General features: G+C 45.6%; 1 protein-coding gene across 1 annotated transcript in view; it reads left to right on the forward strand.

Annotated features, from left to right (window-relative positions):
- Nucleotides 1-9845: 9845 nt before the first annotated feature.
- Nucleotides 9846-25519, forward strand: part of COL6A3 (collagen type VI alpha 3 chain) — a gene marked incomplete at its 5' end in the record, with an annotated part of 63010 nt that continues 47336 nt past the window's right edge. Inside the window, 5 exons of the mRNA XM_080799422.1 lie at nucleotides 9846-9936; nucleotides 11427-12044; nucleotides 17112-17714; nucleotides 21472-22056; nucleotides 23785-24384. Coding sequence (XP_080655548.1) covers nucleotides 9846-9936; nucleotides 11427-12044; nucleotides 17112-17714; nucleotides 21472-22056; nucleotides 23785-24384 — 2497 coding nt within the window. The remainder of the gene's footprint in view (nucleotides 9937-11426; nucleotides 12045-17111; nucleotides 17715-21471; nucleotides 22057-23784; nucleotides 24385-25519) is intronic.

Below are 25519 nucleotides of genomic sequence, written 5' to 3' on the forward strand. Positions count from 1 at the left end.
GGGGTCCTGAAGGACGGGATGCCAGCTCAGAGAGAATGTACCTAACCTTCTACTTGGTTCATGTGTTCTCATTCATTCAAGCTCGATGAGCCGTGCTCTACTCTATGGGCTGGGGAGCTTAGAGATTGAGGGAGGATACAGGAATGACTGAGACATAGACCTCGCCCTCTGCTTGGCAAATATGTGATTTCCATTTGGCTATTTTAAATATCAAAAAATCACTACCTGGGTGGATGCTTTCTCCACACCCTTGACATTTCAGAGGAAAGAATGGAGCACAGAGAATTGAATGACTAGTCTGAGATCACAGTGTTTGTAGCAAAGCAAAGTCAGCATTTCTGGGAGCTCCTGCCCATATTAAATTGAACTCTTAAGCAGATACCCCAAGACCGGGAATATCAAGGGAGCAGAAGTCATTAGAGAATATTTTAGGATATCATATGAACAAAGGCACTCCTTCCCATTGACCAGTCTTCTATGGAGTAGTGTATTATCAGTTTACTTAGCAGAGAGGTAATTGTTTAAAAAAATCTGGAAAGAGGAGAAAAAATAAGACAAACAGGAAAAGTTCTGCCAAACCCTTTCCCAAAGGCAAATTGCTAGTCTTTTGTAGGAGTCTGGCTGCATCTAGCAGAACATGATCTTGCTGTCCTCCTTCCTGAATTCTAAGTCTCATGAGATACAGAGAAATATTCATGAGTTAGGAACAGTCAGTGGAAGTCATGGTGGGAACTAGTTCTGTAAGATTTCCCTGGTGTGCACTATACATTTACTTTTCATGGACCCAGGGCATTGAGCATTGGACACTGGAAGGAAGAACTCATGGGTCAGTTTAATTGGAAAATTAAAAATTGAACAGCAGCTGTAGATGACTCAGGTCTCAAGGGAAGCCATTCCAGGAAACTGGTTTTTCTCTTCTGGAATCTTCATCAGTTGATTCAGCACTTCCAAGCCAGCACCCAGAGCTAGGGCCAGCTCGGCCGAGGCTCACAGATTGCCCCATGTGCCCCTGGGTGGGGGGGCTCTCTGTTTCTTATGGGGGCAGCAGGAGACCCATCCCTGGTCAGGCCCAGGGAAACAGAGGGAAGGAAATCATAGCAGAACCCTACACGTAAGAGCCTGGGGAGATTAACTGATCATTACTGATAGAGAGGTAAGGAAGTAGAATTTTTCCAGGCTATTACACTAAATATGGTGTTGATAATATTATATTAGAGGTATTGACTTAAATTTTTAAAAAAGGTCTATTTTAAATAATTTTCTCTTTCAGATTTGATCATGAATCAGAGCAGAAAACAAAGATGTTTAATTTTTCCTTGCAGTGTGAGCACGTTTTAACCACTTTGGGTAATTCTACAGTGGAACGGCATGGTTTTGGAGAAGCCAGAAGCCCCCAAAGTCTGTGGCCAGGAAAGGCAGAGAGGCGGCCAGAGGCCAGTGCCGGCCCAAGCAGCAATCTCTTGGGACACGGAACTGGCATGGGCTGGCTGTGTGTGCAATTTCTTCTGAAGTGTTTTTGAAGGCACTCTCTCTCTGCTTTAACGTCAAATCCCATCTAGTCTCTGCTGAATGTTTATCATTAGCAGGAGAAATGGGGAAAATGCCGTGTCTGGCTGCCTGGTCTTTAAGAGCGCAGGATGTTTTCTACACATGCGTGGTGGTGTTGAGCTTTTCCAGCTACCACTGATGTGGAACTTTCTGCTTCGTGGTTATTATCTTGGACCTTAGGAATATGTCTTTTAAATAAGTTTCCACGTATCTGGCAGCTCACCTGGAGGCTCGTCAAGTGGCCTTAACAGGGGGAAGGAAGCTAACACTGACGGTGCTTAGCATACGCTTGCCCGTGGCCTCATTCAGTGGGGAGGCTGCGTGTGTAGGGGGGGGAAACCCATCCCTCCCTTTCTGTATTGCCCTGTTTAAATACACGAGTAGCTGAATGGGTATCGTTTTACTTGACTTTACCAGGAGGAGCCAACAATGAAAGATCTAGACTTGGCTACTGAGTGTTTACAAGGACATTGTGGGTGGCAGTGAGGCCAAGCCAACACACATCATCAGAAGAGTTAAAATTTCGCTATCGCAGGAAACACGTTCAGAGCCTGGGTCAAACAGATAATGTCTCAGACATATGTATATGTGGCTGATACCCTCTTCCTTTGTGCATTTTCATAGAATGGAAAGATGAGCTTCAAGTTGTAAAATAAACGGTTGAAAGACTACCTTTAGATTTAGAGGGGTTTTCTCTGAGATGTTCCAAAGCATTTGCTTTTGAGGATTCCCCCAAAACTCTTTCAAATGGCAGGGATATATTAAATTCCACCCTCTTCCTTCTATAATGGAGGACCTAATAAATTCTCTTTTCGCTTCCTTCCCGGTGGGCGAGAATGAGGACCCCTTTCCCAGGATTCCCGCCAGAAGGCAAGGGGAGTGAGAGAAGGAGGGAGAAGTAGCTCGGGCTGCCAGCTTGAGCTCCTGGGGTTTCCCGAAGTGTGACTTCTGGTCTTGCAGCAGATAGGCCACCCGCCTGCCCGGTCATCAAGGATTTCTGTAGCTCCCACTTTACATGGACATCAGGAGTTAACAGAAATCCTAGAACTTGTAGGAGGGCCAGACTGATTTTAAAAAGCAGTGCTCACAGAAGAGTGAATAAATACCCTCAAAATGGGGCCTCTGGATATATTTAAGCTTTTGTTTCAAAATTATTTCCTTGTGTGCCTGTGTGTGTCTCTTTCTTAAAAAAGATTTCCAGACACGGAAAGCGAAAAAGCTTTTGAGTAGACGTTATGAAAACTAATTTCATGGAATTGCAGAATAGCTTGGGGGAAGTCTTTGCAAGATGACCCAGTAGGATGGCAAGTTGGAGGTCCATGGAAAGCCATCTTTGAAATGAGATACGTCTGTAAATTTCAACTGGACAGATACAAAAAGGAAAAATGCAGCTCAGAACCTTCTCAGAACAAGGCAGAGTGAGGAAAGGAATTACTAATGCCAAATGGAAAGATACGAATGCAAATTTAATGAAGTTCTATGATCGAATCTGCTGACTTCTGGACCCAGAACCTATGACACAAAGAAGAACCTCACCGCACCCAACCCAAGGGTCTCAAGCGGCCAATTCTGACTTTTCTTTCATGTTTAAAAGAAGAGCAGCAGGCAAATGGATCCTCCTGACACAGAATCTGTCCCCAGAGAAGTCTATTTTTTCCCCAGAAGAGATGGGGAGTTTCCTTGGGATCTGGGCCAGACCTGGCACCGTCTCTCAGGGTTTTCAGGGGATTTTCCCATGGGCTTTGCAAACACAGACTTTGGTTAGGATTCTGGTTAGGATTCTGGTTCTATCTTGTTTTATCCATGTGGTCTTGCCTCCCCTGGTTTCAGTTTCCAGCTATAAAATGGGGGTGGGGGGGATGGAAGCAGTCATTGGGTTGTTGGGTGGAGGGCATGAAATCCCATGGGTGAGACAGAAGTGCCATAAATACTACTCGTGCTCTCTTGTCTCTATTTCCTGGGGTCGGGGGAGGGTGATGAGGGAGTGGCTGCGTCCTTCTCCCTTGCTAAACTGAGCAAGCCCACTGATCATCTGGGAAGATGATGTTTGACATCTTTTAAAAACTTTAGTTTTAAAAATTGGGACTCCATGACATGATAAATAGAATAGACTTAATTGCAAACAGACACATTAACAAATATCCAGCAGCTGGGCTAGGAACACTTGAGCCACATGACTGGCTCCCAAGCATGATGGCAAGAAAATGTGCGGGACCGAAAGCAGTTTTCCCACCTGGGGATTCAGCTTGGCCAAACCACGTGAGCTCATCAGTCATGAGTGTGGCTTGGATAACACAAGCAACGTCTCCAAAACAGGAGGAGTTTTCCGCATCTGTTCTCCCTCCCCTCCCCTCCCCTCTGCTCCCCTCTGTTCTCTTCCAGTCTTCTCCTCCTCTCTCTTCCTTTTTTCCTTAATATCTGGGTAGATTTTAGAAAAGATAATTCCTGTGCACTGTACACTCATTTCATTATTTTGTGTCTCAATGGGCAGCACTTCATTTATGGGGTTACTCTTCTAAAGATGAGTATCTTGGAAATAAAATTTTTTATATGTCATTTTCAACCAATTTAAGGTTCATTTTCCTTAGAGAAGAGTTGGAGTAAGTAATGTCTCAAGAAGATGTTAGAGATTTCATCTCATTACAGTTTAGATTTTTTTGCGCTTTATCAAAGATGAGAAAATTATTTCGGAGTTTCTCAGTAGAGAGCTTACTTCGTGTTTAACGTATGAGAGGACCCGAGGACTGTAAGAAGTCAGATGCAACACTGTGTGAGTTGCAGGGACTGTTACAAAGCCATTAGTAAACTGTTGAACACAGTGTACCCGTTTATGAAGGCTGCTTGCAGGGGCCTGGGGTCCTCCTGTCCCACACCCAGCGGGGAGTGAGCAGATCTTATCTCCCATCCTGCTTTTTTCCGTATGGATTACACGGTCCAGTGATTTCTGCTGAGGCCCTTTGATAGTCTCTTGCTCTCATTCTTAAACAAAAGCACTACTTAGAACCTTGCATCTTGTGCGTGGATCAAATGTTTAAAACGGTTGAGCCAGACTCCCTGAAAGATTCACATTAAAATTTTTCACTGAAGCGGTGGTGCTATGGTGCTTAAACTTTAGTGGGGAGGTAGAATAGATGCTTCTAGAATCACACGCGGACATGGATCCTATCCCCAGAAAACCCTGTATACTTAGAGACAGTTGTGTACACATTTGTGGGAGGTTGACAGGTCCTTTGAAATTTGTGGATCCATATTAAAAAAATGTTTTGGGGGCACCTGGGTGGCTCAGTGGGTTAAAGCCTCTGCCTTCAGCTCGGATCATGATCTCGGGGTCCTGGGATCGAGCCCCACATCGGGCTTTCTGCTCTGCGGGGAGCCTGCTTCTCTTCCTCTCTCTGACTGCCTCTCTGTCTACTTGTAATCTCTGTTAAATAAATAAATAAAATCTTAGAAAAAAATGTTTTGACCAATTACAATATTACAGGTTGTTTTAGAAAGGGCTGCCTAGAGTTTTGGGAAGAATCTAGTAGCATTTAAATAATATGGACATACAATTTTCCCATAAAACTATTTTCTAGTAGGATGCTTATTGATGATAGAAAAATCCAATGTTTAATTTTAATAGAAAGAATCAACAATAGCACACGTACAGTGTACTTTTGCATTGTTCTAATGTGTATATCTCCAGGCGTCTGGGTGACAGTTAAGAGACTCTTTTTTTTTTTTTTTTTTAAAGATTTTATTTATTTATTTGACAGATAGAGAGATCACAAGTAGGCAGAGAGGCAGGCAGAGAGAGAAGGGGAAGCAGGCTCCCCGCTGAGCAGAGAGCCCGATGTGGGGCTCGATCCCAGGACCCTGAGATCATGACCTGAGCCGAAGGCAGCGGCTTAATCCACTGAGCCACCCAGGCGCCCCTTTTTTTTTTTTTTTAAAGATTTTATTTATTTATTTGACAGACAGATCACAAGTAGGCAGAGAGGCAGGCAGAGAGAGAAGGGAGGAAGCAGGCTCCCTGCTGAGCAGAGAGCCCGATGCGGGGCTCGATCCCAGGACGCTGGGATCATGACCTGAGCCGAAGGCAGCGGCTTTAACCACTGAGCCACCCAGGCGCCCCCAGTTAAGAGACTCTTGATATTGACTCAGGCCATGATCTTCAGATCGTGAAATTGAGTCCTGTGTTGGGCTCCATGCTGGGCGTGGAGCCTGCTTGAGGTTCTTTCTCTCCCTCTTCCTTTTCCCCCCTCTAAAAAAATGTGTATATCCTCAACTGAGAACACAAACATATAAATTAAAGACCTTGCATTTACTTTTTTTTTCTCCCAGAAGAAAAATTCAGAAATAGGTCTAGCAGAATGTGGGGAAAGGGAGTTATGGCTGGATGGAAAAATCTGGAAGATTTCCAGGGTAGAACATCGGCTTGAGGGATTCCTAGGTGGTGGAGGAGGCAGTCCCGGGGCTGGGTTGGAAGGTCATCCTCAGTGGAGAAAGCAGAGCAATCAGGCAAGTGGTGCCTGTGGGAAGTGCCCTGAACACTAGCCAGGACTCAGCTAGGACTTGGAGACACTATGGCACCAAGAGCCAAGCACTGGGGGCTGCCTTTCTCTACTGTATTGATCCATGTCTAATACGTGTTCACCATTTCAAGCCAAGATGATGGGGTTGTGCTTTGAAATGCTGCCATTGTGACCACTCGCTGTTACCTTACTATAAGAAAGAAGGGATATCCTCTTAAAGATAGGCCTCCTGATCATCATGAGAACAACTTTTTCTTCACAGTGTTGATATGTTTCCAAGAGAAAATTGTATCAACAGGTGGTTCTCTTTTTAAGCTCTCAGAAGTGGAGTCACAGGGTTGATTTATCTTTTTGTTGGCTTTCCTTGGAAATCCAAAGACGCAGTGGATCTTGGAATCCACTCTCTTTTTTATGGTTTTGCCTTTCTCCATCTAGTCCACCAACTTTTGGCCAGCTGGCTGAGAGCCCACACTGTGTGTCTTGCTGTTCCTCAGAGCTGGGCCAGAGATTTGAACTCCAGCTTCTCCCTCTGGGCCTGACACCTGGTGGGCAAAACTGTGGGCCTCAGCTTAGGTTTTCTTTGTGCTCACTGCACCTGCGTCCTTAGGTGGCAGCCTTCTGAGGGCTGCCTCTTGGTTCTCCTTGGCTCTCAATGCTGTCTTGTTGAGTAGTCCAACTGGACACCGGTCTCCTGCAAAGACCACCTCACAAAATAGACAGACTTTCCTCTGCTATCATGACTTGTGTTTCTCTATATGACAACACTGACAATAGCAGATCATCCTTAATACTGGTTTCATTCGCAATGTGGGGAAGATAGAGTTCCTGCATTGTATGGTGGACAACTGTGAACAGAATCATTGGGCCATCTCCTAGGGCAAGAGGAAGGTCAAGCTAGAGAGGTCAACAGGTGCAAAAGCTTAGGCCTTTCCCGGAGCTGATTTAAAAGCTCAGACTGTACTGAAGGCAGAAATAATTTTTGCACTCAGGTCTCACTGTTACATCAGGTTCTTTTTTACTTTCAAATGACTCAAGTCTTGTTCCCCAAACCTTAAATTTTGCTGCCTGATACATATTTTCTTCTTCCTTTCCAAGTATTATTTACGGGATAAGACAAACATTATGCTGATTCATTATAGGGGCAAGGAAGCATGCTTTAAGAAAACGTTTACTTGGATTTTGTTCCCATTTTAGTTCTTAGCCATGATCATACCTCAAAAAAAGTTTATATTATATCTGTTAAATCAATAGCTACATTTAAGGGGCACATTCTTACCCTTATTTTTGAAAACAGGTGATTTTTCCTGTCCTTTCTTAAAAATTGTGGTAAAACACTCATAGCATAAATTTACCATCTTAGCCATATTTTTGTAAGGATTTTTTAAATTTATTTTTGAGAGAGAGAGAGAGAGAGAGGTGGGGGAGGTGAGGGAGAGAGAATCCCAGACTCTCCTGTGGATCCTGAAGTGGGGCCCAATCTCATGACCCTGAGATCACGATTCAAGCCAAAATCAAGAGTCAGATGCTTAACCCACTGAGCCACCCAGGTGCCCTCCATCCTAACCATTTTTAAGTGAACAGTCCAGTAATGTTAACTATATGTTCCTTGTTGTGCAATGAATCTCTAGAATTTTCTCATCTTGCAGAACTGGAACTCTTTACTCGTTGAGCATATCCCCCCTTCCCCACTCTTTGGAGACCACCATTCTATTTTCTGTTTCTAACAGTTGGATGACTTCAGATACCTCCTCTAAGTGTAATTTTGCAGTATGTGTCTTTTTGAAACTGGCTCATTTCACTTCTCATGGTGTCCACAAGCTTCGTCTCACAATGTCTCATGTGATAGGATTCCCTTATTTTTTAAGGCTGAGTAATATTTCACCATACGCATGTCCCACATTTATCTTTATCTGTTCATCCATTGGTGGACATTTATGTTGTGTCTACTTCTTGGCTGTTGTGGCAAATGCTGCAACAAATTTCCATGTGCAGCTATTTCTTTGCAATCCTGTTTCAGTTATTTTGGAGGTATGCCCAGAGGTGGCATTGCTGGGTTATATGGTAATTCTATTTTTAATTTTTTGAGGACCCTCCATATCATTTTCTATAGTGGCTGGATTGTTTTATATTCCCACCAGTAGGACACCAAGGTTCCAATTTTCCAGCATCCTCATCGATTATTATTGTTTACTATTGTTTTGATATTCATTCTAATGGGTGTGATGTGATATCTCATTGTTTTGATTTGCATTTCTCTGATGATGAGCGATATTGAGCATCTTTTCGTGTGCTTAATGGTCATTGGTGTATCTTCTTTGGAGAAATGTCTATTCAAGCACTTTTCCCATTTTTAAGTCGGATTATTTGCTGTTGCTGCTGTTGTTGAGTTGTAGGAGTTCTTTATATATTCCAGATTTGAACCCTTTGTCAGATATGGGGTTTGTGAATATTTTCTCTTTTTCTGTAGGTTGATTTCACTCTGTTGATAGTTTCCTTTGCTGTGCAGAGTTTTTGTTTGATCGACTCCCATTTGCTTTTGGTGTCACATCCAAGAAAACATTGCCAAATCCAATGTTATGAAGACTTCAATATTTTCTTCTAGGAATTTTAGAGTTTCAAGTCTTATGTTTAGACCTGTAATTTGTTTTGAGCTAGTTTTTGTAAATATTATAAGATAAGCATCTAATTTTGTTCTTTTGCATGTGGATATTCGGTTTTCCCTGCACTATTTGTTGAAAACTGTCGTTTTCTTATTGTTTAGACTTGGCACTCTTCTGAAAGATTATTTGACAATATAACTGAGGTGAGGGTTATTTCCAGGATCTCTGTCTCTTTCTATTGGTCTATACGTCTGTCTTTATTCTAGCACCATTCTGTTTCAGAGACTGTAGCTTTGTAATATGTTTTGGAATCAGGAAATGTGATACCACCAGTTCTATTTTTCTTTCTCAAGATCGTTGTAGCTCTTTTGGGTCTTTTGAACACCTGTATGACTTTAGGATTTTTTCCCCCTATTTCTACAAAAAAATGTCATTGGAATTTTGACAGGGCAGGGGTGCTTTCTGATTTGGAGTGAGGAGAGGGTGTTGTTTGTAGGACAAAGGTTTGGTGGCACAGGCTACCGAGCCCATCTGAACATGAGCTTGGCTGGTTGAAAGTCATGTGTGCAGCCACCAAGTGGTGTGTGGCTATGGGACACCATGTAGCAACGTGGTCAGTCCTCAGGTTTGGCTTCACAGGCTTGTTGATTCAATGTCCCTGGATACATTCCATTCGGAGATTGCTGGTTGGCATACAGCAGGTTTTTGTTGGGAAGAGAGTGCTAAATAGAGAGTAACGGCAAGATTTGAAGTGGGTCCAGAGGTCATGGTTGTGTTGGCACATACTCCAATTTGGGCAAAGCCCATTTTCTCCATAAACTAAAGATTTCCTGGGGGATTCTTTCAAACCTAATCTACACAATTAAGCTGGGTGTCACAGACCTACCATTCTTTGTGCCCACAAATACCTTTACTCTTGATTCCTTCTGCCATTTGTTTGGTGACTTGATGCCCAACTCAGTCTGAGAGGAAACAAAGTTTAATTGCCCCCCCCCACCTTTTTTTAAGCTATGGCCAAAGGGATATAATCATTAGATTCAAAGATTCTCATGTATTGTTTAGTCAAAGCTACACTTCATAAAACGGATAAATCCTAGTTTGTAATCTGAGTGTCGAAACTGATCACTTCGCTTTGCCCTATTTTCTCATTCAGGTTCCCACTTGGTGCTTAGACACGTTCAAAATGAGGAAACATCGACATTTGCCCTTGGTGGCCATGTTTTGTCTCTTTCTCTCAGGCTTTTCTCTTACCCGTGCCCAACAGCAGCAAGCAGGTAAGATCCAGAAAAATTTCTTACTTTTATTCAAAGGAATATGTTCTCTGATTGTAGATCTGAGACCTCACGAGCTTGAGATAGAACCTAGAGTTGGTTTGAAGGGATGGTGAAACCCTTTGTTATCAGATGTTCATTCAGGCGACAGACCTTTCCAGATGCTCTGTATCAGGGATAGATGGCTTATTTTTATGAAAACTTGGGTTGTATATCCTGGAGTTGGTTCACAGGTGGTTTGTCTTTACACTGGTTGTGAGCAGAAGGTTTGTTTCACAAATATTTTACCAAATATAGAGCTTTTCCACCTTTCTGGCACTGGTTTGGTCTCACAGCACATAAAACTAGGGCAAGACAATGACTGAAAATGAACATTTTTCTTAAAAACAGAACACACAGATCACCCCCTTTCTATCATTCTGGGCACATAAAGACATTTTTCATCTAGAATCACCCTATCTTGAAAAAGTCAATTTCTCAAAACTATTTTAAAAAATAGATCTGAGTTAACTCTCTTAAGAAGTTGCTTGCAGAGTTTTAGAAAATTGAGAAATGCTTCATGCAATATTAGCTTGTAGGGATGGGAGGATGGGCTTGGGTCTTCCTCTTCTTTGCATGGAGAATTGGGAGTTGGGCAGTGATCCGCCCACCAGGTTCCGTGGTCCTTAGAGGACAGAGAGCTGAGTACCACCTCAAGGAAAGGGAGACATTCCTTGGGGCATCAGGGCAGCCTGAGGTAAGTAGAGTCCAGGAGCTGGCTGTGTGTGGCCAGCCTGGCCCACAGCACAGAAGGGCACTCTTTGGCCCCCCACAGCCTGACACCCTGAGCCACCTGCTTCTATTTTTCAGAGAGGACTGGATTCATCTTTGAAAAAGATAGATAACGTCTCACATCTCAAAGGCTTTTCTGGCCCTGAGAAATATATAGTCACTGGTTAGAGTACCTTTCTTCATGTTAAAAAGACAGAAAAACGAGATGCTGCTTTTTTTCTACAGTGACACAAGTCTTCACTGAAGGAAGACCTCTTTATTACATTTCTTCTTCTCACAAATTACTCAAAGCATTGCAGGCTAGTTGATGTAAAGTGGTGGGAGTTTTCACGGTTCCTTCTTCTTGAGGCCCAGTCTCAGAGCCCAAACTGAAGGATGAACTCATAAAGTGCTGGTGGGCGATCTCTGATGGGATATCCTTCTGGTCTCATCAGGTGGGTCTTGGGGCTCAAACTGTCACAAAGAATCATGCCTGAGTTAAAAGACATTCCAGGGAATGCTCCCTCCCCCCCCATTTTCTGGAGCCTGCCACTGGTTCCCATATAGGGTTCATTGCATATGGAACATGGGCTAGTGAGGGACCACCAGCTGCCGTCAAGTCCCCGCACCCAGGTAAGTCAGCTAGCTCCCTCAGAGAGCGCCTAGTTCAAGGGTAGACAGAGTAGGAAGGAAGGCTTTGTGCTGAACAGGAGAAAAATCTAAACCAATGTCTTTTTTTAAAGATGTCAAAAATGGTGCTGCTGCCGATATAATATTTCTAGTGGATTCCTCTTGGAGCACTGGAAAGGAGCATTTCCGACTTGTTCGAGAGTTTCTGTATGATGTTATAGAATCTTTAGCTGTGGGAGACAGTGATTTCCGTTTTGCTCTGGTCCAGTTCAACGGCAACCCACATACTGAGTTCCTGTTAAATACGTACCGTACTAAGCAAGAAGTCCTCTCCCACATTTCCAACATGTCCTATATTGGGGGAAGCAATGAGACCGGAAAAGGATTAGAATACGTAATGCAGAATCACCTTACTGAGGCTGCTGGAAGCCGGGCCCGTGATGGAGTCCCTCAGGTTATCGTAGTGTTAACCGATGGACACTCGGACGACGGCCTTGCTCTGCCCTCAGTGGAACTTAAGTCTGCTGATGTTAACGTGTTTGCGATTGGAGTTGAGGAAGCAGATGAAGGAGCGTTAAAAGAAATAGCAAGTGAACCGCTCAATCTGCATGTTTTCAACCTAGAGAATTTTACCTCACTTCATGACATAGTAGGAAACTTAGTGTCCTGTGTGCAGTCATCCGTGGCTCCAGAAGGGGCTGGAGGCACAGAGACCCTTAAAGACATCACAGGTAATGGCAACATGGCCAAGCTGCTGCCCGCCTTGCTGTTCTTTGGAGATAAGCTTGGCAACCGCTGGCATTCGAGCAACACTGTGGCTAGTGGCGGGTGGGTGGGAGTGGGAAGAGATGGCTCTTCACGGGTCTAAAAACAAAGGTTTGACCATGCTCTATAGTGTCCTTCTGAAATAGAGCTCTCACCTACCTCAAACAGTTTAATATGAACTCAATAAAACCTCCATCTGCCATTACGATCCCACAGGAGGTCCTTTGACCATTCCTAGCAAAGGCAGCCTCCAGGCGGTGGGTCAGGCGTTTAACAAAGATCCCTCACACCTGTTACCTGAACAGAGAGCCTGCTTCCTGGAAAGAGGGCTCCCTGCAGGATGGCCATGGTGGAGCTTGCAGACAGAGTGAAAGAGAGGCAAGGGGACCTTCTTGGGAGGGAAATCCGGGATGGTAGTGAGTCAGCTCCTGCAATGGCCCACACGAGGGTTCTGCTTTGGGGAAGATGGGGGGAAGATGGGGACAGCGGTGTGGACCAGGAAGCGGAGGAGCCCTAGAGAGGCAACTGGGCGTGTAACCCGGGGAGCGCTACCACTGTGGATGGAGGGAGACTGAGGGCTGATTGTGGTGGTACGTAGTGTCCAGTGATGCTCACAGGCCCATGTGGCCATCATGTGTGTAAGGTGCAGTGGGCAGAGGGCCTTGGGTGACCTGGGAGGCTGGCATTCAGGAGGGTTAGCCACAGAGACGTTAAAGTCTCTGGAGATGAGCCCAGGGTGTGCGGTGTGGACATAGGCTGAGCGTGATGGGAGGGAATCCCTGAGGAAGGTCGGAGATCACTTGGCTGCTGTGAGGAGGAGGAGGAAGTGGATAACTCTTTGAAGGAGGAGTGAGTGGGGAGTGGCCTGGGCAGGCTCCACACCGCACCCGGGAAGCGACCACAGGAGCAAGATCCATAGCCATGGCTGCTTCTAAATTTCCAAAGTGGTTGCCACCCAGGGGCTCAGAGATAAGAGGCAGGAGGCTGGGTGACTGGCAGAGAGTCCGTCTCTTGTTAATTCTGCACATGGGGTGGAGCAGGGAGAAGAAAGAGTTGAGATTTTGAGGCATAAATTGGGCAATCTAAAAGGCCACATGGGAGGGGCTGGTGGAAAGGAGCATGAGGGGCATAAGGAGGGGCATGAGGAGTCTGGAGAAAGGTAGAGCTTTCTGGATTGTGATGAGGATAATAGGGGAATACAGATTCAGAAAGCAAAGGCTGGGGAAGAAGTTGACTAGATGTCAGGAGAAGGAACCGGTCATCTCAGGCAGAGCCTGGAGGAGAGAAGGGTTCCAGAACTAACCAACCCCAAGTTGTTTCAGAGAGTGGTCTCCCCAGTGGTCCCATGATCTCAGTTGTGACAGGGGTGGGAAGGCGGACACCCCTGCCAGCAGGTCTACCTCGGACAGAGGAGTGAGTGACGGCTTCCATCATTTATGTTTAACCCTGGAAAGTGTCCTCTCCTACACGTGACATGCCTTTCATGACAGACGTGTCGATCCTGCCAGATTATAGGAGAAGGAGCTGGGACCCCCCCCCCCCAAGAGAAACCCAAACCAAACACTCTGGGCCACGAGGATATGACACGAGGGTATTTGTGATGACCTATCCCAGTCTCTACAATATTCTCAGTGTCAGTAATTCCCCGACAATCACATTTCTGAATGGAGGAATAAGAACGAATCTGTGTCCAAACAGTGAAGTGATCAGTAGAGAAAGGGGACATCTTTTCTTGAGTGCTGGCTTGGCTGACTCAGGAAAAAGAGGGGATGAGTTTGCCTTTACATTTAACCATTCTATCAATGAACAAGGAGCCTGTCCATAGAGTCTGTTTCCACACAGATGATAAAACCTTTGTTTTTATGCCTAGAAAGCATCTCTGTCTTCTAGTGTCCAAGCCACTAGCAGCTCCAGGGTGGAATATTAATCCGTTTATGTTGTCTTTTCTGATTAACTTCACTCTGCGATTCCTCCAGTATCACAGCCCACTGCATGTTCCACAGCCAAAAGTAAAATAATAATCATTCTCTGCTTATGGTTTTTAGGAATGGTTGCTAGAGAGCAGTATAGAGATTGCTAGTAAGTTAGGGCCATTTCTTCCCATCACCTGTATGTGTATGAAATGTTAATGGTCCCCACTGTTCTAAATGAACTCTGCTCAAGTCATCAGTCTCTGAAGGTTGCATTTTAAAAAATCTCTTTGTCATCTTTTGTAAAGGCATTTCACTAAGATACAAAAGGTCTGCACTGAAGCGAAACCTACAAGTGGTCTGTATTCAGTGAGGATTTCAGTGTCAGCCTTCTTTTCTTTGCAAGATATCGTTTTAAAGCACTCACAAAGTCCATCTACAATTTTTCAGATTTACATAGGAAATACGTATGTGATCTTTTTTTACTTTTCTTAAAAAGAGGAAGCATCCCACAAGCTCAGGAAGGCACTGTGCCCACACAAATGTGCTCAGGGAATGAGTGTTTCCAACAGTATTAAAGGAGCCTGATGTTTCCATGGACATTGTGAAACGTCTCTGTAGAAAATGCCAGAGAGGGTGTGATACACGAGCCGTTAAAGCAGAGAACCAGGCAACCTCCTGTTTTTAGGTTTATTACACCTGGTTATCCTTAAGAGTTGGTGTTGGTCATTGGTATGGCTTGTTGTACACAAGAACCCATAGCTCTTGTGCTCATCTGAGGCTTTGGTTCTCCTGGATAACACAGCATGCCCTTGTTTGTCCCATCATTATGTGCATCAGAGGACAATATTGTTTTTTCAGTGATGACAAATTATCCAACATGTTTCTATGACCTGCTGCTGTGCAGCCTTTAGGAAGAGAAAAGTTCAAGGATTCTCTCACAGGGCTTCTCTTCTTTATGTACTCCTGGAAATTGCAACCACAAAATAATAATGCGATAAATTAATTAAAAAGTAGTAAACAAATAAAGAATGTACCATTTTGTGTTTTAGGTGTTGTTTTTCTCTTCTTGACCCTAGGCTCATAGCTAATCCTTCTTTTAAATGACGTGGCATGTGGAGTCAGTGACCAATCTTCCATCATCTTTCTGGGGCATTGATTCAGGCCTGGGAAATGTTGAGGAATATGGTGGTGTGATTGACAGAGTGTCTGGCTCCAGTGATGCTGTGGGCCATTTCTGAGGCCCTGTATCCACCCAGAGGTCCCTCAGGAATCTTGTTTCGGCTAAAGAGTAGCAAATGCTTTGGCGTTCTTAGCAAAGTCCCACTCTCATTTAATACTTGGGTGTGACGTTTATTAAAAATATGAGAAGCAAATTAAAATTACTGTGTCAAAAATGCTGTAGTAAATTATTCCTCTCATTAGAGCGCATATTTGCAAGTTAATATCTTCCCCTGTACAAGGAATTCATCTGCAAAAATGTCAAGGATTTTGTGGAAGGGAGGGAAGAACAAGCTGTTTCGATTCTAGCAATCCCTGGCTTGGCATACACTGTGAGGGAATTTGGGGAAGAACATAATTGCTCTATAGCAAAATTCTTTCATTTTATGAGATTGGATTTGTATCCTATTTCCATAGTGAAAATGAAAGCAATTTTGCTGGCCCAAGGAAAAATTCATTTTAAACATAAAATATTCACTGTTGTTAAAAAAGCCAGAATGACTAGTCATAGTGTGATTATAACCTAAATACAGCCTCCTAAAATCTCAGAATATAAATATCACATATGCTCCCAAAGAATCCTTTCCTGTTCCTGACATGCACTTGTTAAAAAACATTCACCAGACTAATTTGGCTTTTCCTCTAATTTTAAATGAGTCTGATATAAATGTTCTAGCCAAACGTTTGAAATATTCTGCTCAGGTCTCTAAATTATTGATTGCTATTTCTTACATGGCCTGTGAAATCCCCATTCTCCCTAACGGGATAGGAGTGTGTAACTTGCCATTATGGGGAGAAAAGAGGCCTAGGTCTCCATTTTTATGTCCATCTGTATAACCCCAGAGCTAATTCTGATTCAGGGTTTATTAGAGGCTCATGGTCTCACTAGGCAGTCAGTGTAGGATGTCATAAAAATAAGGTTGGATAATTATGTCATGACTGGTTTCATATCACTCTGCTTAACATTGTTCTGCATTATGTGATTGAATATAGAGGCAATAGCAAAAACACACGAGCAAGACATCTCGCCTAATCCCAGACCCACATGTGAGTTCCACACAACTAAATGTCATATGAAAAAGGAAAAGACCTTGATACAATGAGCACTGGGTGTTACGTACAACTGATGATTTACTGGACTCTACATCTGAAACTAATGATATACTAGATGTTAACTAATTGAATTTAAATAGAATAGGTTATTAAAAAAAGAAAAGATCAAACCAAACATCTGTAAGAGTGTTTTTAAGATGAGAACTCTAAGAGTAGCTTGAGTTCTTCCTTTCAAATTTAGAGAGTCGCGTGCCTGCGCCATTTTGGTTTTTATAGAAAAGAGAAGAAACTGTTGCTCAAAGAATTGTCTAACATGCTGGGATGCTAAGTCACCAAACCCTGAATCTGAGATTCTGTTTCCTAGCTGTGGATTTGGACAAAGAAAATTCCTATGATCGCTTGGGGATTATAAGAGAAATGTCCAAAACTTAGAAATCATGTTTGGATTTCTGTTAACAGCACGCACTCCCTTATCTTCTCCTGTGGGTATGGTAATGCACAATTCCATGCAACAACATCTCCCTCCAAACTCTGTAGAAGTTTCTAGAATACATACCCTGATTTCTCAGACAAATGAATATGATGCTTTGAAGTGTAACTGCAGAGTTGGTGCAAATGCAAATTTGGTATAAATGTCCCATTGTACACCATGGTTCTTAAGAAGTTGCCTCTTATCCATTCAGAATGCAGAACTGAAACAGAATTTCACGTTCCTTAATCAACATGTGTTTTGTGTGTCCATATTTCGTGTTTCTTATTGGTTTCCAAAGAAACATGTCAGAACACTGAACGATGCATGTGGTCACTTGTTCTAACGCTTTCACATTTTTGCATTTCTCTCTTTTAAAGCACAAGACTCTGCTGACATTATTTTCCTTATTGACGGATCAAACAACACCGGAAGTGTCCATTTTGCAGTCATTCGCGACTTCCTTGTAAATCTCCTTGAGAGACTCTCAGTCGGAGCTCAGCAGATCCGAGTGGGGGTGGTCCAGTATAGCGATGAGCCCAGAACCGTGTTCTCCTTGGACACCTACTCCACCAAGGCCCAGGTTCTGGATGCAGTGAAAGCCCTTGTGTTCACTGGCGGGGAGCTGGCCAATGTCGGCTTTGCCCTTGATTTCGTGGTGGAGAACCACTTCACCCGGGCAGGGGGCAGCCGAGTGGAGGAAGGGGTTCCCCAGGTGCTGGTCCTCATAAGTGCCGGGCCTTCTAGTGACGAGATCCGCGACGGGGTGGTAGCACTGAAGCAGGCTAGCGTGTTCTCTTTTGGCCTCGGAGCCCAGGCCGCCTCCAGGGCCGAGCTTCAGCACATAGCTACCAATGACAACTTGGTGTTTACTGTCCCGGAATTCCGTAGCTTTGGGGACCTCCAGGAGCAATTACTGCCGTACATTGTTGGCGTGGCCCAAAGGCACATTGTCTTACAACCGCCAACCATTGTCACAGAAGGTACGTATGCTCTTCTCGCCATCCGTGGGGGCATGGGGGGTTTTGTGTGTTGGTTTTCATAGAAGTAAGGCAGGCTCCTACAGAATGATTCACCTCAGGAGAACCTGTAAGTACCCACAGCAGAGTCCTTCTGATGTGTGCTAGCTCTTGGATGTGATGTCTGTGATTGCCGCAGTGTGGTGAAAAAACCACAAGATCTGGGGGTGAGCGGGAAGCTCGTGTTGACATATGCATTGTCAAGGAAGTGTGCTTTGAAGGTGGATTCTAGAGAGCTGTTACTCTGAGGCTGTTGAGCATCATTGTACTGTTTACTTACGGTCCAGTCATCTGAAAAACGAATCTCAGGGGCTCATGACAATTCTGAGAAAACTGGTCTTGGACAATGGCATTGCCTCGAAGCCGGCATGTTAAGAGGTGTGCTCGTAGGTAGGTGTGGGCTGACCCACAGGGTCCTCTCTGTGGTGGGTATTGAGGACCTCTCTTCTGAAGGTAAGCAACAACACAGCTCCCTTGGTGGGATATTCAGGAGACGCTGTTTGCCTGGGCCTGTCCAATTTCTGACTGGTTCTTTGGAGTGGCAAAATCATGACATACCTTCAAATGGGGGGCCTTTGGCATAAGAGCCCAGCTGGAAACATTTCTGAACATGAAACCAATCCCATTACCTAAAACATATACATATAACAAATGTGGGAGATGAGAATGTGTTTTCAAATGTAAAGAGTTCAGCTGTGCTTTAGACTGTGGCAGAGAAGTTTCAGGCAGACCCTCTGGTACCAAGTCCCCTTAACTGGTGATCTCATCTGTCTGCCAGAGATCACCCGTGGTATTCTGCAAAACTTCCGGGTAGGGAAAACCAGAGCTGATGCCCAATTCCATCCTGAAAATCCCCTTAATGTTTTTAGATATCCCTCTGATTGGAGGTTTCTCTGGATTTGCGCACTTTTGGAAACAAACAGATGGTTTCCATAGGTCTTGTCCACAGAAACACCACAACTGTAGCTGGGAGAACTGGCCTTTGGTCCTGGGTCTTATGGTAACCAGCTATGTGATCCTGGACAGGCTGCACAACCTCCCTGGGAGAATTATTGAATTTTATATTTATTTATTGAATTTATTGAATTTATGGCCAGGGAGTTATGGATGAAGACATTTCTGTTCCAAGAGAAGCTTCATGTTTTTCTTCTTCACAAGCAGCACACTGCTCTCATTTCAGTTCTCCTAAGCTAGGGTGTTAGCTCCTCACTCACAGACAACATCTTTGATCTTTGTGACTACTTGGTGAATATTCAACAAATATCCTTGGCTCTCTGGTGTGAGCTGGGCACCAGCAACACAGTGGTGGTGGACAAGAGAGACATGGCCACTGACCCGTTACAGGATAGTATTCCAAGTGTGAGAAGGTAGATGAAGGCAGCCTGGGGCTGCGAGGGGAAGAACAGGAGGAGAGAGCTTCAGATGGGATGGCCAGGGATTGCAGGTTAGAGAAGCTGCAGGATAGAAAGGGGACAGCAGAGGGACAATGCTCCGGGTGCATGTCCCTGCAACACCAAGGAGCATGTCCTCTTTCCAGAACTGTTGGAAGGTAGTGGGGCTGGAGCTCACTTAATCCATGGAAGGTTGGAGCTTAGGGACCACCCTCCAGTGGCTCTGTTTTCTCAGGGATCTGTGTGGTGAGATGGGGAATGGGTGTGGGCCAGATTGGAGCTGAGAGCAGAGGATGAAAGTGGTCCTTCCAGAGGTTGGGAGAGGAAGGCTTCCAGGAGAGCACTGGTCATTGTGAGTCAGTGTAGGTTACCTCATAGGTGGGCTGTGGAGCACGGTGAGCAGATCTAGGGCCTGGCATGGTGGAGGCAGGTGGAGCATGAGTGAGCAACAGGCAGAGGCCAGGCAGAGGTGGGTGGGTGGCAATCTCCAGAAACAGTTAAGGACAGGTGGGGCCTGAGATGCAGTTGCAGGGTGAGGGGTGGGGGTCAGGGTGGGAGGACAGGCCTTACTGCGGGTTAGGGTCCCGAGTCGCTGAGGATGGGCAGAGTCGGGTGGTGATAAGACAGCCCGGAGAAGTGACAGGAGGGGTCTGGACGTTTGCCGACAACATTGGGGCACTACCAGGGAAGCCAGCCCAGTCCTAGGCTCCTGAGGTCTGGGGGGATATGTGGCATCCTGGGGGTGGGCTGGTGGCAGTCACTGTAGGAGGAGTGGGCAGAAGCCTGCTGATTAGCAGGACCTTAGGTTCAGCTCCCAGAAAGGGTATTTCAAACCCAGTCCCAGCAGAAGACAGCGCTGTGTTCGGGTTGTCATCATGTCAGGAAGGAGATGTCACTTACTGGAGGGGGAGGGGACGTGCCACTCAGCCAGCAGAGGGAGTTAGCCTGGTGATCTGGGATGATAGCTGACCTGTCTTTTTATTCATCTACAGTATGTGTTATATACATATATGCATGTACCTATAGGGAATGCAGGAACCTCTGCATTTATGGTCTCAGGGTCAACTTCTACGTCAGAGGTGGGAGAGGGCTATGTGTGTGAGTGTGTGCATCTGGGCAGGCTCACTCCCCGTGTGTTCATGGAATGCACACGTGTGGTTAACACTCTGTACACAGGTACCTACATCTGTCTTCTGTGTGTGTGCGGCAGGGAGGAGGAGGCAGGGCTGTGTCACACTCATGGTCTTTCACACACACACACACACACACACACACACACACTTCATGAGAATTCCACATGTCTGCAGGTCTCTGTGGAGCATTTAAGGACTTGGAACTCATCGTCTATCCCACAAGCCACGGCCAACGCAATGGTCCCTGTATGCCTGTCCCTGGGTATTTTGTGTCCATGTGTGCATTTACGTGTTCTACCTGAAAGAGGAGAGTTTGGACGGATAATAATAGAGTTAAATGTCAGGACATATGACCCACATCCTTCTAAGTCTTGGAAGCCCCAGCAGGTGTCTAGATTGGGTGTAGTGCCTGACCTGATTCTTTGTGCCTGTTCTCAGCCTGGCTGCTGTGTGTCCCTGAGGCAGGCAGACCCAAAGTTTATAGTTTCGAGGCAGTGACCTCACCCAGATGCTTTTGCTCTGCAGTTTTTCACAGTCCTAACACGAAACTCAGCCCCTTACCAACACAGGTCTCTCACATGGACACCCTTCTGTGCCACTTGCTGACTTTGACATCAATTTCTTTTCCGTAAGTTTTACGATGTCAAGTACTTGTTGTTTTTTTTTTTTTTTCCTTTGCCTTAAAAACTCAGGCATGGAGAGTAGAATGGAAGGGAATGGGGATGTTTACGCTCTGTCAGCTTGATGGTAGATGATCGTGATGTCACGGCGGTGAAACAAAGGACCCCCTCAGTAGGCACTGATGCTCCTTTACTCTATTAAGCTGTGGCTTCATTCTGGGCTCTCAAATCTAACCTACAGACTTTTGGCAGAAAAGAGCTTCCTGGCTTTTTATTTTTTACTGACGATGTGCTAAGCAGGTGGTTACTAAAACTTAATTTGTTTTTGTGCAACGATTGTGTAAAAAGTTCTAGGAGCGGGTGGGGGTGGGGGATTAGGCCAACCTGCCACCCCAGAGGGAGGATGCAGCTGACAGTAATGTGTGTGTCCTGACAGATTCTCCTGGGGCTCCCACTGACTTCACACTGGCCAGAGCAAACGGGAGTACCCTCCGAGTCGAGTTAGCTGTCTAGAGAGTCATAGTTGAATGTGATAGGTAAGGCCATTCTACTCACCTTATAATGTTGCTACCTACAGTCATTGAAGTCAACAAGAGAGACATAGTTTTCCTGGTGGATGGCTCATCCGCACTGGGACTGGCCAACTTCAATGCAATCCGCGACTTCATTGCCAAAGTCATCCAGAGGCTGGAAATCGGACAGGATCTTATCCAAGTGGCAGTGGCTCAATATGCCGACACTGTGAGGCCAGAGTTTTATTTCAATAGCTACCCCAATAAAAGGGAAGTCATTACTGCCGTGCGGAGAATGAAACCCATGGAAGGCTCGGTCCTGTACACGGGCTCCGCTCTGGACTTTGTTCGCAACAACCTGTTCACTAGTTCGGCTGGCTACCGGGCCGCCGAGGGGGTCCCTAAGCTTCTGGTGCTGATTACAGGCGGTAAGTCCCTAGATGAAATCAGCCAGCCTGCCCAGGAGCTGAAGAGAAGCAGCATCATGTCCTTTGCCGTTGGGAACAAGGCGGCCGACCAGGCTGAGCTGGAAGAGATTGCTTTTGATTCCTCCCTGGTGTTCATCCCTGCTGAGTTCCGAGCTGCCCCTTTGCAGGGCGTGCTGCCTGGCTTGCTGGCGCCTCTCAGGACCCTCTCCGGAACCTCTGAAGGTATGGTGGGGAGGAAGTCAGACTCACGGCAGGGTGGGTCTGCAGGCAGAGCCTTTGAGAAACCAACCAACCAACCAACCAAGTTTGATTCGTGCTCAGCTGAGAGACAGGTCTTAAATGATGAAAACAAGAGCCATAACCAAGATTTATTTCAGACTTCTTTTTACCCTGAGTTGGGGATTGTGTTACTTGATTGCCATAGGATACAATTATAGGTCCTAAAATGTCATCATATAAGAATTGTATGACTTCATGCGTCATCAAACAGAAATCATATGACAGAAACTGTAGTGCCGGGGGCCAACTGTCCTAGCTTCTGGCTTAGGAGGTCACTTCTAGTTGTTACCTCTTGTCAGATCCCAGGATCTGTCTCAGCTGGTGACTCCTGTCCAGCCTGCTTCTGCCACCATCAAGATGTGGTTTGGCTCTTGCTTTCCTGAGCTCACAGTCCCCACTCAGTGGCCCAGCCCCCAACAGGACACAAGGTTAACCCTCTCTCTTTTCTCTGAGGGATTTCCCTTCAGTCCATGAATGGGCATGGAGATAAAAGCCTAGTGGTCTCTAAAATCTTTCATTTAATAGGATTATCAGTGAAAAGTTATTTTCAAAGACATGGTGATAGCCTGTGAGCTCACACACTGGTTGGGTACAGTTCGCTGTCCTTAACGAAGATGAATATCACGGGAGCAAGCTTTTCCGCCTCACAACTTCACCACTGGAAGACTGTCAGATGCATGACCCATATATTGCATGACGCTTGCTTTCTCCTCAGGCTCTTTGCTCTTCTGAAAGCCTCTCTCTCTCTTCCTTCCTTCAGGTTTCCAGTCCACACTCTCAGAGCCAAAGCCATTTGATAGGACACAGGATAAAATTAGTCATCAGGTTGAAATTTTAGTGAGACATTAGGGAAGAGATGGGAGAGATTTTTTTTTTTTTTTTTAAAGGCGTGTATTCCTAAGCGCGCTGCTACAAACTCTGTAATTTGGGAACTGTTCTTTTGAATCTTCATTTACCTATCCTCAGCCAAGCATGCCAAATAGTCTTTTTGCATCCTAACACGTTTCCATGATCCTATTCTCTCCCTCTGGAGGAATTCCCAAGGGCACCCCATGGGATTATTGCCAGGCAATGCTGTGACTCCCAACAGAAGGGAACCAAGAAAGAATGACGAAGGGGTCATCCTAAGAATACTTCAGGAGGAGAACAGCACAGTTTTATTATTTTTTTCCCTAGCTTTCAGGAACTCGTCTTCTCAGGTGACTTGGGCTAACACTTCTAACCTATCTGTAAGTGGAGCTCTCTCTGCAAATGTGTAGAGGGGAACCCCGGGGGACCCGGTGTCCCCCATGTAAGCCTGGGTGCGACCGCAGTCCGAACCCGAGTGAGGTGGAAATGCAGGGCATGCTGGTCACTTCCCTTCCAGGGAAGAAAGGTTCTGCTTCAAGGATTCTGATCATTTTTGTTGGTTGCAAACTCTCCCTTTGGCACTCTCTCTCTCCACGAGCCAACTTGGTGTCATCAACTTGGCTACTGATATGCCTCACACACCCCAGCCACCACTAGAGGAAAATATGCCGCCTTCTGCCATATTTGACGAGCCGGACACGCTTTGCCTCACCGACTGTCTGTGTGTTCTAAATGTTGGCATGTGTGCCCATGATGTGGGCACACATGGAGTGCCCCTGGTGGTTGTGTATGTCTCACTCTGTTTTCTGTGCTTCACTGCAGTTCACGTAAACAAAAGGGATATCATCTTTCTTTTGGATGGATCGCTCAACGTCGGAAAGGCCAATTTCCCTTATGTGCGGGACTTTGTCACGAACGTAGTTAACAGCCTTGATGTCGGAGGCGACAATATTCGTGTCGGTTTAGTGCAATTTAGTGACACTCCAGTAACAGAGTTCTCCCTAAACACATACCAGACCAAGTCAGATTTGCTGGCCCATGTGAGGCAGCTGCAGCTCAAGGGGGGGTCGGGCCTGAACACGGGCTCGGCCCTGAGCTACGTGCACGCCCACCACTTCACCGAAGCTGGCGGCAGCAGGATCCGTGAACACGTGCCGCAGCTCTTGCTCCTGCTTACGGCCGGGCAGTCAGAGGACACCTACTTGCCCGCTGCCAATGCTCTAGCGCGTGCGGGGGTCCTCACCTTCTGTGTGGGGGCTGGCCAGGCGAATAAGGCAGAACTTGAGCAGATGGCTTTTAACCCGAGCCTGGTGTATCTCATGGATGATTTCAGCTCCCTGCCAGCTTTGCCTCAGCAGCTGATTCAGCCCCTGACCACTTATGTTAGTGGAGGGGTGGAGGAGGTGCCGCTCGCCCAGCCAGGTAAAGCTCCCCGACTGCGCGGGGCTCCCTTCCCTCAACACCTCCCCCCAGGGGAGGACAGGTGGCCCCGCCTGAGCTCGAGAGCCTGCGGAGCTATAGAACGAAGACTGGGCATCTGTGGTCCAAGTGTTTTAGATGGGTGCTTGAGACACCGTGCCAGCAAGTTTAGATCCTCTGTCTAAAGGGTGTTCGTTCACAAAAGAAAGTCTAGGACATCCAGCTGCCATTTCTCCTGTCTTACCGCCACCCCTCTTTTTTTGTCCCAGTGCCTGAGAATTTTCTGGAGCACAGATCCAGATAGAAGTGAGAGGGAGAGGGATGGCGTCCCTTTCATATGGGAGAATGCATCAGGGTCATTTAAAAATGGCAATTATTTTATTTATATGATTTTTTAAAAACATTCAAAATCTGCCAAAGGTAGAAAATTATTTACTTTTTTTGAGAAGCCCAACAAGGGCCGCATCTTGATGTGACGACAGAGTGATTTCCAAAGGAAGTCTGGACTGTTGCTGTCACTGCAAATTAGTACGGTGGTGAGATTCCAACACATTGGCTCTACCAGCTTGCTGAGATCACACGGATGGGGAGCAAGACTGAGACAACTGAAACCTAATCAAAATACCTCTGAGAATTCTTTGAGCTGAAAATAATGCTCCCGTGGCATGTTGTAGACCCCTATGGGCTGTCCTCCCTGTTTTCTGTTGGCTAAGTACCACAGATTGGGATGCACTGATGGACAGGGTGACCCAGAGTAATGATGGGCACTCTTTGGGGTCCCTCAAAGTTAGGAAAAGATAATCCAGTTAGAGCAGATAGGTGTCAACTCAGTTCTCCTTGGGTGGTTAACCCATGTCAGCCTTTGTTGCTAGAGACGGGTCAATTTTTAAGCAAAAGGATGACCAGGACCACATTTTAAGTAGTTTAATTTATAACAGTTGGAAAACACTCTTCTGCTAGAGTGATGACCTCCTGATGCAAGAATAGGACCCTCTGGGGCTCCCATTGTCTTGCTTTGTTGAAGAAGCACGATACTGGATTGAGTAGACCCATCCAGTTCAAGTCCTTTGCAAATAGGCACTGCTTTGAAATGGGACATTTTAACTATAGCTGGTGTTTCAGGTTTTTTTTTTTTTTA

Source organism: Martes martes (assembly GCF_963455335.1).
Source record: "Martes martes genome assembly, chromosome: 3".
In the NCBI taxonomy this organism is placed as follows: domain Eukaryota; kingdom Metazoa; phylum Chordata; class Mammalia; order Carnivora; family Mustelidae; genus Martes; species Martes martes.